The sequence below is a fragment of the Labrus mixtus genome, chromosome 3 (genome assembly GCF_963584025.1).
Source record: "Labrus mixtus chromosome 3, fLabMix1.1, whole genome shotgun sequence".
Lineage (NCBI taxonomy): Eukaryota > Metazoa > Chordata > Actinopteri > Labriformes > Labridae > Labrus > Labrus mixtus.
In genome coordinates this window covers 17,242,566-17,254,685 of record NC_083614.1, presented here as the reverse complement: position 1 = coordinate 17,254,685, position 12,120 = coordinate 17,242,566, and the positions used below count along the sequence as shown (strand labels likewise).

The window sequence follows — 12,120 nt, the reverse complement described above, 5'->3', positions numbered from 1 at the left end:
CCTGAGAGACCATCAGAGCCATAGCTCTCCCGGAGGTCTGTACAGCGCACCTGTGAAGACGCAGCCAGAGGTCCGTAATCACACACAATTCGTCCCACACAGCCGGGGTGGGAGAGGTTGCCATGTCGTCCTCTAACTCCGCCTGGTAGGCTAGTAGAAGTGACGATGCGTTCAGGGCCCTCACCAACATCGCCACTGCCTTATAGCCTTTCTCAGTCAGTGAAGATTGGAAACAATCGGCTTTAGAAGGCAGGGAGATTTATCGGGGTCGGCTAACGGGGCTAAGGCGTCGAGCTGCTCTCCCTAGCTAGCGGTAGTGCCCAGAGGGATGGCATCACCCTGGGAGCTCTCTGAAATCTCCTGATGTGGTAGCGTGGATACCCCCATCATGGGATCCTCAGTCGACGGGCTAGCTTGGCGTGCTAGCCTGCGTCGCTGAGTTTTCAGTGAAAAACGAGCACAATATTCACAAGTAGCCTGGGGTGTCAGTGCGTCCTGGGCGTGTTGCAGCCCGAGGCACGCACTACATACAGAGTGGGTGCCTGCCCCGGCTATCTTGTTACCACATGTACACAACCTGGCCGGCAGCTTGTCCTTTTCCATGGTGAGAAAAAGTTTAAGCACCGAGTCTGGAATGCTCCGTCAATAAAAGCTGAGAGGCGAGAAGCAGTTAGTATGGTGGTTAACTGTGGCAGCTACTGTTTGGGAACAGACCAGCTACTGTCTCAGTTGACTTGTGCAGCTTAAAGGTGGTGTTCGGCGACTGAGGGGTTAACTCGCTCTGTGAACAGTTTTAGCTAGCCTGTCAGCTACACCTGCCGTCTGAGAGGTTGCTTCTAAGCGAGAAGAGGTTTAAGACTGAAGAAGTGACGTTACGTCGCGCTTTTATAAGAGGAGGAAGTTCTTCTGGGGACAGCACGAGGGGCGTGTCCCATAGCGAGATACCAAAACGAATGTTGAAAGAGAACCTTGATTTACCTTTTCACCTACTGAATATTATTTGCCATTATTTAAAAAAAAAAAAATGTGTCTGCTTGCTCCTTCTCCCTTCTGTCTCTCCCTACAGAACGACTCGTGGAGTGAGCTCTACTCCTTCGCCCTGTTCAAGGCCATGAGCCACATGCTATGCATTGGATATGGAAGACAAGCCCCAGAGAGCATGTCGGACATCTGGCTGACCATGCTCAGTATGATTGTCGGAGCCACCTGCTACGCCATGTTCATCGGCCATGCGACTGCACTCATCCAGTCTCTGGACTCCTCCAGACGGCAATACCAAGAAAAGGTGAGGATCTATCCTGAGTTCATTAAGGGACATTTATTGCTTCAATGAAGCAGTTAACTGAAACTTAAGACTTATACTTCTGCTTTGAACCTATACACCTTATATACACATATAGGCAGGTTTGCATAGCCCTGTAGCTACGGAGAAGCCTACGTACATAGCTCAACGTGCACCTCCTCAAAAATGTAACTACGCATCAAAACGACTGATTAGACTGCTGAATAGTATCGTATTTGCTGCATTTAAAATATTTCTGCTATCTGCACTTCAAATTCTGCAGAAGGGAGAACGCTACAATTCAGTATAATCAACTGCTGCTCAATATTCATCAGCTCCAACTCCAACATATTATGTCGGTTTCAGTCGCCATGGTTTCATGTACCCAAACAATCCGAGAATTTGGCAAAATTGAAAACTGGCTATATGACAACCAAAGAAATCGGACTGCCAACCAGCGTTTGTAGGCAGAGTTTTGCAGAGCTATGCAGACACACCAACAAACAAGTATGTAATACTCATGATGGTGCAGGCCACTAAGTTATGGTGTACATTCGACGCAGATGTATGCACCAGGCTTCAGACACTAAGTTAATAAATCAAGCCAAGGTTGCCATAATGTCTCTCTCTACCAAGACAACAATCCCTCTCTAAAAACTTTAAGTTGTATATTCTGTGTGTGCTGGATCAGGCTTCCTGAAAAGAGATACTGCTGATTATTGGCCATAATTATTTGCAAATAGGGCAGACCAACACTGTTGTACTGTTTGAGTACACTAGTACACAGGCTACTGTTAGCTGATAGAGAAAGATTGATTGTTTTACTGGAGTCTATTTTTGGATCACTGGTGAAATACACCAAAGGGGATAGCCAGAGGCTTGCCTTACTCACACCCAGGTGGCCTCTCTGTCTAGCGCCTGGCAAGATGCCATGAAGAGATTTAATCACCAGTGCTTGTCCTCTGAAACAATGTGGATAAGGTTATCAGATTTGATATAAACAGAGGAGGTTTGCACATTTGATTCCAACACTCTTTGATAGGAACAGCATCTGTTCCATTAGTTCAATATTCATGGCTGCAGCTCGCTGGGCCTCAGCCTGTTTGTCATCTGCGTAAAACAGCAGATCAAAGCTTCTGGTGTCTGCAGGCCAGGGAGGGAGCACGCTCCTGCTTTATAAGGTCAGGATGTCAGCGGTGCTTTTGTCTTGTCTAGCTTCCTTAGATCCTGGCTGATGTGGACGTGTCTTATGCTATCTATCACTCGAACACATGCATGCAGACACGCACATACACATCAGAGTGATCAGTCAAGCTTTGTTGTTTAGTTGGAGCCTCTGGCCAATGTTTAGAACAAAGGCTTATCAGGTTCTCATCAAACTGTTTTCTACATTAGCATGACGTGTTCTTCTTATTTTGCTCTTGTGAGTCTTGTGGCTTGGTTGTGCATCATGATTGAGAGACCATTTTAGTGATTCATTTTGAGGTCATGATGACAATAAAATTCCATATTAATGAAGTGGCATTTAAAACAGACCAACTCTCCTGTGGGAGAAGTTGTGGTGCTATTTAAAAAGTAATGAACCAACTGTATTGATGTGCCATATTCACGAGCATGGTAAAAGCTGCAGGGGATGTGTCAGTATAACCAATAGATCGGGGATACACCAACCATATTCACCAAGTATCCTGAATTCTTCATATACCTGGGTATGGTGGATGTGTGCAAGCAACATCTTGATGTTATGTGACTCCAGTTTCACCTCAGTGTTGAAGTGGTCCATTGGCTTTTCCAACTGTTTAAAAACATTAGGAATTTGAAAGAACAAAAAAAGGAAGCCGGGGTAATCCATGCAGTGATGATGCTTTTCAGTCAGCAGCCTCAGATCTGCAGACTACCCTGCATACAGATATCTCTAATTCAGCACCATCTTTGAATATATCAGAAGATTAACTCTCAGGGGTGCTTTGAAACAATCAGTGTTTTCTATTTTTAGCCCATGTGTGGTGTTTTATATTCTGTACTGTTTTGTTTTTCGTAATTTTTTCCATTATACGGAGTCCAAAAGTTAAAAAAAAAATCTTGTGTACACAAGACATCAACTTCTGTGCAAAAGTTAATATCTTGTGTGCACAAGATATTAACTTGTGCATAGTTAATATATTGTCCATACCATTATATTTCCTGTAAATAACTTTTTTTTTTTACTTTGAATGGTTTATTGCTATCTTCAAAGTGTATCATTTATCCTGCGAAAAGGGTGTGAAGTGAATTTGTCTTTTTTTTTAGAAAGTGCAGCTTGTAATGTGCAGTGACTCTATCCTGGAGTCTGTTCTGTGTCATTAATGTGTAGCTGCACTCTGTCACTATGGTCTCATTCTCTTCCTCTTTCATGATGCAAACTCATAAAATAATAAACACAGTGGCAACACAACTTATCCAATATGCCGTCCTGCTCCGGTGCCTCCTGACTGTTTGTTCTTCATTAACCACTGAACTTGCAGTTCACAGTAAGTCATGTCATCAGATAACAGGCTACAGAGCTATGGCTGGAAGTCGCCTCTGGTACAAAACAGATTCTTTGTTTGAGATAGTGTAAATGTTATTGACAGCATGCTATGGTAGTGACATAAGACAGAGTAAACAGTTTGTATCAGCGTTAGGACAGAAGTGTCATAATAGCTCACGCGTTCAGCATCTTCCCCCGGCTGCACAGACTTTAGAGAGTGGTGTGGAGTCAAACTGTTAACTGTGAGTTCTGGAGGTAAAGCATGCTGGTACTTATTCTGCTCTATGAGGATGAGTAGCTGTGTGTTTCATAGGCAATCGGAGAAACGGATCACAATCGATCCGTGATCTGTCTGGATCAACCTCTATTATTTGACCATAATGTGATCTGCAGATCGATTGAGAATTCATCATCACGGTGCAAAATAAATGTTCTGCCCCTAAATCCCTGTACAGCCTATAAAAGGATAGTTTGAAAATTGGAGATATAGTCCCTTAATGCATGCATACTCTCTATCTGGTATTTAGTTTTGGGCAACATGCTCCATGCATTTCTGTATGGAGATGCATTGCGATTCAGTGTGCTGTTAAAATGCACAGTTATGTCATGGCTAAGTTAAGGAGAAGAAATGTTGTATTATAAAGGGTTTTTATTCCCTCCGATCCGATTCATGACACAAATCTGTGATATTATCTGGACCTTGAGGTTTGTGCTCTGTTGCTGCTAACATGGTACATTGTTGATGGTCACGTTTGACTTTTTGGGTTTGGTCGATGTTCACTCGATATCTACAAATGGTATGTTACTATAGTAAAAGCTCAGGGGACTGGGGCCTTCATAACGTGTTGCTCCACAACACTCCTCCATTCTACATCCCTCCATCCCTCTTCGGCTGCTTCTGTCCATTTGCCCTTGACTGTTGGGCAATACACCATCTGCCTGTGGATACTGAACATGGACTGAGGGCATTAGCCATTATGTAACTGTGCTCCTGTAACTCCTCCTCCATCACTTCCTCCCCCACTAAATCAATAGAGTGAGTGTCTGCGAGGAGGGAGCTGTGACCCCATGAGGCTTTTCGGCGGTGAGACCCGGTCCAAAGAGCACTGCCATATCAAATGAAACTTAGGAGACAGTTTTGTGTTATGTAATATGTGGGTTATTATTTAAAAACTACAACTATAAGTTAAATAGAAAAAAAGAAAGCGTCACAACAAACTCAACTGCAATGAAGTCAACTTTTCTAACTTTTGTGTTTTGGCCAAGCCAGCTTTGTGATGGCAAAATGACAGGTGAAAATTTAGAAAATGCACTCTCCACACGTTGCGCTTTCACAATGCCATAACGCAATGTGGATTCACAGACTGGGACACCGGTATTTGACCGTTGAATCAATATGAACGCACCAAGAAGTTACTCTGGAGGAGCTTCGTTGCAGCGTTGTTGCAGAACTGCACTTTGAAAATGGCTTATAATGCATTTTCAGCCTAATAGTCTCTTAATGAAGATTTTATTATTGTGTTCAAAGTCATTGTGTCGAGTTTGTTCGACATGTAATTTTGGGCAAAGCTTATCTGCTTTTCTTTTACATCATTTATTTATTTTATATAATCAGTGGCGCTGGTAGGATTTAATGTAACTATTCCTGGCATGTAGGACTCTTTTATCTCCAAAGTTCCCATGCACACATTAGCTATCAAAGTGACTAGACAACAGAGAGAAAAGGCAGCGTACTAACACTAACCAAAACTCAGATTTACCAGAAGTATCCAGACAACTGGCTTTAAAAAAACAACTGCCTGCTTGATTTTTGGAGCGCCAACTGTAGTATTATCCGATTTTAGAGCTAGTCCAGAAGAGCATGAAATAAGTGGGCTTGAGTCTATCCTGCAACACATTTTGGCCATAACATGTATACACAGTGCGTACAGGACTGTAATTAATATGTTTTAAAATAGAATATTTTTTTCGGTTTCTCAATGCTATCATTGTGACACACATGGAAAAAAAACACATGTAGTGAGTGCATGTCTGCATGCTTGTGCGTGCCTGAAAGGATGATAATGTATGCAAATGTATGTGTTAATGTGTGTATTCCTGTCGTCCCTCTTCTGTCAATGAACTAAATAAGTCTGAAGTCAAATTAGGTTCTATACACTAAGGACATAGCACACACACACACACACATAAAACATACACACCACACACACACACACACACACACACACACACACACACACACACACATACACACACACACATAGATATAAGACTTGTCACATCGTGATCCCTGACGTTCAGTGACATGGCCCATTAATACAAGGACCAATTCAATTTCTCCCTCTCCTCTGTGGCAGCTTACAGTGACAGCCATGCATCATGCTTGCAAGCCACCAACAAGGGGCTTTATGTCCCATAAAAAATACCCCACACTGCCCTGCCTCCTTAACTAAGTCCACAGGCTGAGCGGGACAGATTGGGTTCAGGAAATGTAGAGACTTGAATGGTAATTGTAAAAATTCAATTTGAGGATTTTGCTCATGTATACGGGTTCTAAATATATATGTATCTGTGCGTGTGTGTGTATTTGAGTGTTACAGAGTCAAAGCGTTAACTGACAGTGCTTGACATCCATCATGTCCCCCATCGCTGTCTCTGTAGTTTTTATGCTGATAAAAAAAACGAACACAACCTTGTGGAAACACAACATGCATTATGGATTTCATATTTTCTTTACATTTTCCTCTTGAGAGAAGTTGTTGAATAAATTTAGGCTTTGCTTGAAATGTGTGTATATGTTATCTTAACCGTGCGGCGTGGACTCTCACTCCGTCACGCTGACTCTGAGTGACATGGTCACTAATCTAAGTTAATGCTGAGAAAATCGGAGTCAATAAAACTCCACTGAACTCCTTCGACGGCCACTTTTAAAGAAGTGAGGGAATGAGAGGCCTAGAGTGAGAGAGTTGTCACGTCAGTTTAATTGAGACTGCCATAGTCTGAATCCTGAGGCAGGAAGCACTTAATACGAGTCTCCCGATTTATCCCCATGCTCGACTGAATGAGCCGGATATTCTGTAAATCGGCTGCATCTCTATTCTTACTGACCCGCGACAAATTGGGAGGGAATTGGTTAAGTTTAAGTGGAATGCCTGATGTTCTTTTCGTCTTTTATTGTAGCGAGGTCCAAAATAAATACATAACCACTTGAGAGAAAAAAAATTATAATTCTAAAATATGTGAGAAGATGGTTGAGAAAAACAGCTTGTAAGGTTTTCAAATAGAGCTGTCATGATCTCTATTTACAGCTTCTGTCTCTATACAGAATATATAGGCAAGTGACATGATTTTGTATGCAGGAAGTGTTCTGTTTGTAGTGTGAGGACTATCATCTATTAGAATTTCAGAATGCGTTAGCTGTAACAGCCTGGAGAGCAAAAGAGGTAGAACTCATTAGTCACTTCACAACTTATTCCAAGTTACTCCCCAACATCTTGCTTGGCAAACTGCTTGTTGGACAAAGACATGAAGAGAGAGACAGGAAAATTAAGTCTTGGCTGGAGGTCTTTCATCTCTAACAACGACTCCAAGAGATTATGTCATTGTAGGACCATAGCCAATGGGGTTCCCAAAATGTAAATTAAGATTGAGATTAGAATTGGTTGGATTAAGAAAGAAAAGGGATGTAGTAAATTGTTAAACAGATGTCATTTCTTTATGTTGACAGTTACAGGAAGTGGTCCCCTCAGGTCTCCCATGAATCATATTCAATGTTGTGCTGCACTGTATGTATGTAGTGTGTATTCATGCAGTGCATGCGTCAAAGATTGACAAAGAGTTAGAGAACATTTGGGGGAAAGCTAATTTATTGATAGCGGGTTTAAAGTATTCTTAATATAAATTAAAAAATCCTCTAATTGACTTAAAGGTGCACTATGGAGATTTGGTAGTGACATTTGAAAGTTGGAGAAGTGAAACAATTCTGTGCTATATTTTCTGGACTGAATACACAAAAAGTTTCACTGTTGCGGGCCCCCACAATAGCTTATCGCGTAGCATTTTATCTTCAAACACATTTCTCTACCAAAACTCCATAGTGCACCTTTAATCTTCTGCAAAATTGTGATTTATTTTTTAAACTTTACTGGAATTTAAAAAAAAAACACAATTCAGTGCCTCATATCACAACAGCGACATGCCCTGGTTCACAGCTAAACTCAGACGGTTAAGGCAGAAAAAGGAGGAGGCATTCAGGAGCGGGGACAGGGAGAGTTTTAAAAAGGCTAAATACACCTTCAACAGGGCGGTGAGAGATGCCAAGCGTCTCTACTCTGAGAAACAGCAGTTCTCAGATGCTAGCTCAGTGTGGAAAGGGCTCCGTCAGCTCACCAGCTACAAGCCTAGAACCCCCCACTCTGCAAGTGACCTGGCCAACAACCTGAACGAGTTCTACTGTCATTTTGAAAGACAATGGGACAGCCCGGAAACCAACGACTCCACTCCACAACTCCCCTCCCTCACCACAGCAGGGATTCAGGACCCTCAACGACTGTCCGCCCCAACAGCCCTCTCTCCCCACAATCCAGCGACACCTCTTACAGTCACTGAAAGAGATGTTAGTAAGATCTTTAAGAGACAGAACCCCCGCAAAGCAGCTAGACCAGACTCTGTCTCTCCCTCCACCCTGAAGCACTGTGCTGATCAGCTGTCTCCAGTCTTTACAGACATTTTTAACAGCTCATTGGAGGCATGCCATGTGCCAGCCTGCTTCAAGTCCTCCACCATCATCCCTGTCCCCAAAAAGCCAAGGACCACAGGACTTAATGACTTCAGACCCGTCGCCCTGACCTCTGTGGTGATGAAGTCTTTTGAGCGCCTTGTGCTCTCCCACCTCGAAGACATCACAGACCCTCTCCTGGACCCCCTGCAGTTTGCCTACAGAACCAACAGGTCTGTGGATGATGCTGTCAACCTGGCCCTCCACCTCATCCTCAAGCATCTGGACTCAGCAGGATCCTGTTTGTGGATTTCAGCTCTGCTTTCAATACAATAATCCCGGACAGCAGAGGATGTACTTCCTGCAGCAGCTGAAGAAGTTCAACCTGCCAAAGACCATGCTGGTTCACTTCTACACTGCCATCATTGAGTCCATCCTCTCCTCCTCCATCACAGTGTGGTACGCTGCAGTCACAGTAAAGGACAAGTGCAGGCTGCAGCGCATCATCCGCTCTGCAGAGAGGGTGATTGGCTGCAATCTACCATCTCTCCACGACCTGTACACCTCCAGGACCCCGAGGCGTGCAGGGAAGATTGTGGCCGACCCCTCTCACCCCCTGGACTGTTCGAGACTCTCCCCTCTGGCAAGAGGCTGCGGTCCATCAAGACCAAAACCTCTCGCCACAAGAACAGTTTCTTCCCCTCTGCTGTCAGCCTGATGAACAATATCCCTGCCCTCCCCATTCCCCCCTCCTCCCACATAACCCAGACTCTCATCAGCCCCACAGTCAGAAAAGCATCAAAGTAATGTGAATGCTGAACTGTTCTTTATGCGTTACATTAACGCCCACTGGACTTTAAAAATGTATCTTCCTTACATGCACTCTGTGAGTAGTTACACACACTAAGATTTTTTTTTCTCATAGTCCACTGCACAGCTCCTACATTGCACCTTTTGTACATTTTGTGTTTTATATTTTTATTTTTTATATTTGATATTTTACATTTTTAAATTCTATTTTATATATTGTAATAGCTTCTTATACTGTATTATTTAAGTTGTTGCTAGTTCTGCTTTATTTCCCTGTTAATTGTTTAGCACCAATACATCAAGTCAAATTCCTTGTATGCGTAAATGTACTTGGCAATAAACCCCGATTCTGATTCTGATTCTGATTCTGATTCTGATTCTGATTCTGATATGATGGTGAAAATCCCCTCGAGGGCCACAATATTAATGGTGTCCTTACCTGACAGCCAGTCTGCACTGTATTAAAGATACTGTGATTTGCTGTGTCACCCAAGCCACCAGGGTCAAGCCTCCATTTTGTTCTGGAACCCATATGTCACCTTACAGTGTGACAAAATGTAATTTGCTCGACATCATACCCAAAGCATGTGTCATGGACTGTTACAGTCAAGGTCACTGTTAGCGGCCCTCTGCTTCCCCATACATGGTGTGTCCTCATGATTTGTGATATCAGGTCATGAGTCACCGGCAGGAAGGTGAAGGCACTTTAAAGATTAACAAATTCCTCTTGATACATGTAGTACGTATACTCAGAGGCTGCTGAAGATCATCCTTTGTTTTACTCACTGCCCTGTTTTTGCACCCCAACAAGATTCTGTGGTATAAAATTAATAAAATGTGTCATGAATGCCTGGAGAAAGAAGCTACTGTCAGGTGTTTAATTTGCTGACTTAATTATCTTATGGTCTTAACTGAGCCTGCAGAAAAAGCACTATATCATGATATACACTGTATGCATAATGCAATACAAAATTAATTTTGATTGATGGAAGATTTCCTCTTATTTTTGTCAGTCTTTTTGCTGTAATTTTTTTCTCCACTTTTTCTCTTTTTCCACTTAAATTTCTCAAACTTTCTCTCTGTGCAAGATGTTTGACAGTGGTGATTCTAGATTCTGTCGGGGCCCTAGGCCAAAATTCATTGGGGGCCCCTCCCTTTCATTGACAAAACTTTGGTTTCCACAGAAATAATGCATGCCACGCTTAGCAGGGCAAGAGAGGGAGTGCTGTCAGATGGGGTCCCCTTAGGGAGGTATCCTACTGTCATTGCAGAATTTGCACATTTTGAGACACTGTTGTGGTTTTAAGTTTGTCGGCCCTTGGGGGGGCCCCTACTAGCCCGGGGCCCCAAGCAGTTGTCTGCCTTGCCTGTTGACAAACAGTGCCTCTGATGTTTGATGATTGTGTTTAAATATCTCAAAGTTTCACTTTTAAGGGGCTGATGTCATCTTTATTTACTTGATCCTGAATTTAAGTTATTTTACTGATTACTGAAAAGCTTTCATTATTTTGCCTACATTTTTAAACTTGATTCTTAACAACGAAAACCGACAGCCGTGACAGCTCTGACTACAAAGGTGGATGCAATAAAAAACAGATCTTACTGATTAATACAGACGTTCAAATCAACAGGTATGCTGTAAACAAAAACAGCTTTGCTTGACAGGCTGCAATCATTTTCTTTTTCACTACAAGTTTCACAAGGGACACTCTAAGGACTGAAAGTGTTGTCACCCTGTTTGACCAATTTGATCAAAACATCAAATTTAAACTCTGTATACAAGACTTGAGCTGTCTTGTTCTATTTTTCCAATCATTCTTGAACAGGGGAGCTTCTATGTTGACCCCCTTTTCAAAATTAACTACTCATCCAAATGACACTACACACACATACAGTACATAAAAAACTTTAAAGCTACTGTGATGAAATGTAGCTCTGTGTCAATCTTGGCCATCCCTGCTTCTGTGGTGCAGCCAACAAGCTGCACCACAGAAGCAATCAATCTTATTCCTGAAGGTCTGAATTGCTTCTTTAGGTGAGAAAGAGGAATCAGTATAAATTTCCGTCTGTTTCATAACCAGCAACGCTTTTAAAACATTCAATAGCCTAGAACAGAGCTATGATTTTTTTGGACTTTTAAAAAAGTTTTGATCCCAGTTTTCTGTCTTTATGTCTATGAAAAGATTTTTGTTTTTCAGTTTGTACGTTCATATTATGTTTTTTTTTTTTCACAAGCTTGTCTCTTTCTGAAATTGCAGAAATAAACAGCTCTCCACTAGAAAAACGTGTTAGAATTCCACTATCCCCACCCTCATCATGTTTTGTGTCTGTAGCGTTTGGGAGGATTTCTTTTTGTTAATAAGAAGGCGGCCACACGATAAATAACATTGAATATCCAATCCTCCTGGTCTAAAAAAAAACAACCTAGAAAACATGGTGTACAGCAAATGGAGAATAATTGCACAATGTATCCCCAAGATGACACAGTGCCATGCAATTCCACCTTACAACAAAAGCTATACAGTAGATCCAGCAGCTGCTATTTTCACAGGGAATCCAGCCATGAAATGTGTTATGGACCGTTATAATGACTTGAGAGGAGTGGACAATGCGGCTGCATTTGATGTAGATAAACATTACAGTTGTGAATACATATAATAGTGTGAAGCACCTGAGTGAGCAAACACTATGTCGTGTTGCAATCGACCTCAATTTCTAGCCTTTTTCTAGCCGCATACTTACATATTTATCAATTCTACCATAAAATATAAACATCTTCCTCTCTTTGAATTGTATCTCCAG

General features: G+C 42.3%; 2 protein-coding genes across 3 annotated transcripts in view; one reads left to right on the top strand and one right to left on the bottom strand.

The window, feature by feature from the left end:
* polrmt (polymerase (RNA) mitochondrial (DNA directed)) overlaps positions 1–12,120 on the bottom strand; it is a 511,894-nt gene that overhangs the window by 439,458 nt on the left and 60,316 nt on the right. The window lies entirely within an intron of this gene.
* The window catches only part of hcn2b (hyperpolarization activated cyclic nucleotide-gated potassium channel 2b), a 43,553-nt gene that overhangs the window by 19,144 nt on the left and 12,289 nt on the right, over positions 1–12,120 (top strand). The window contains exon 4 of the mRNA XM_061033439.1: positions 1,067–1,285. Within this exon, the coding sequence (XP_060889422.1) occupies positions 1,067–1,285 (219 nt within the window). The remainder of the gene's footprint in view (positions 1–1,066; positions 1,286–12,120) is intronic.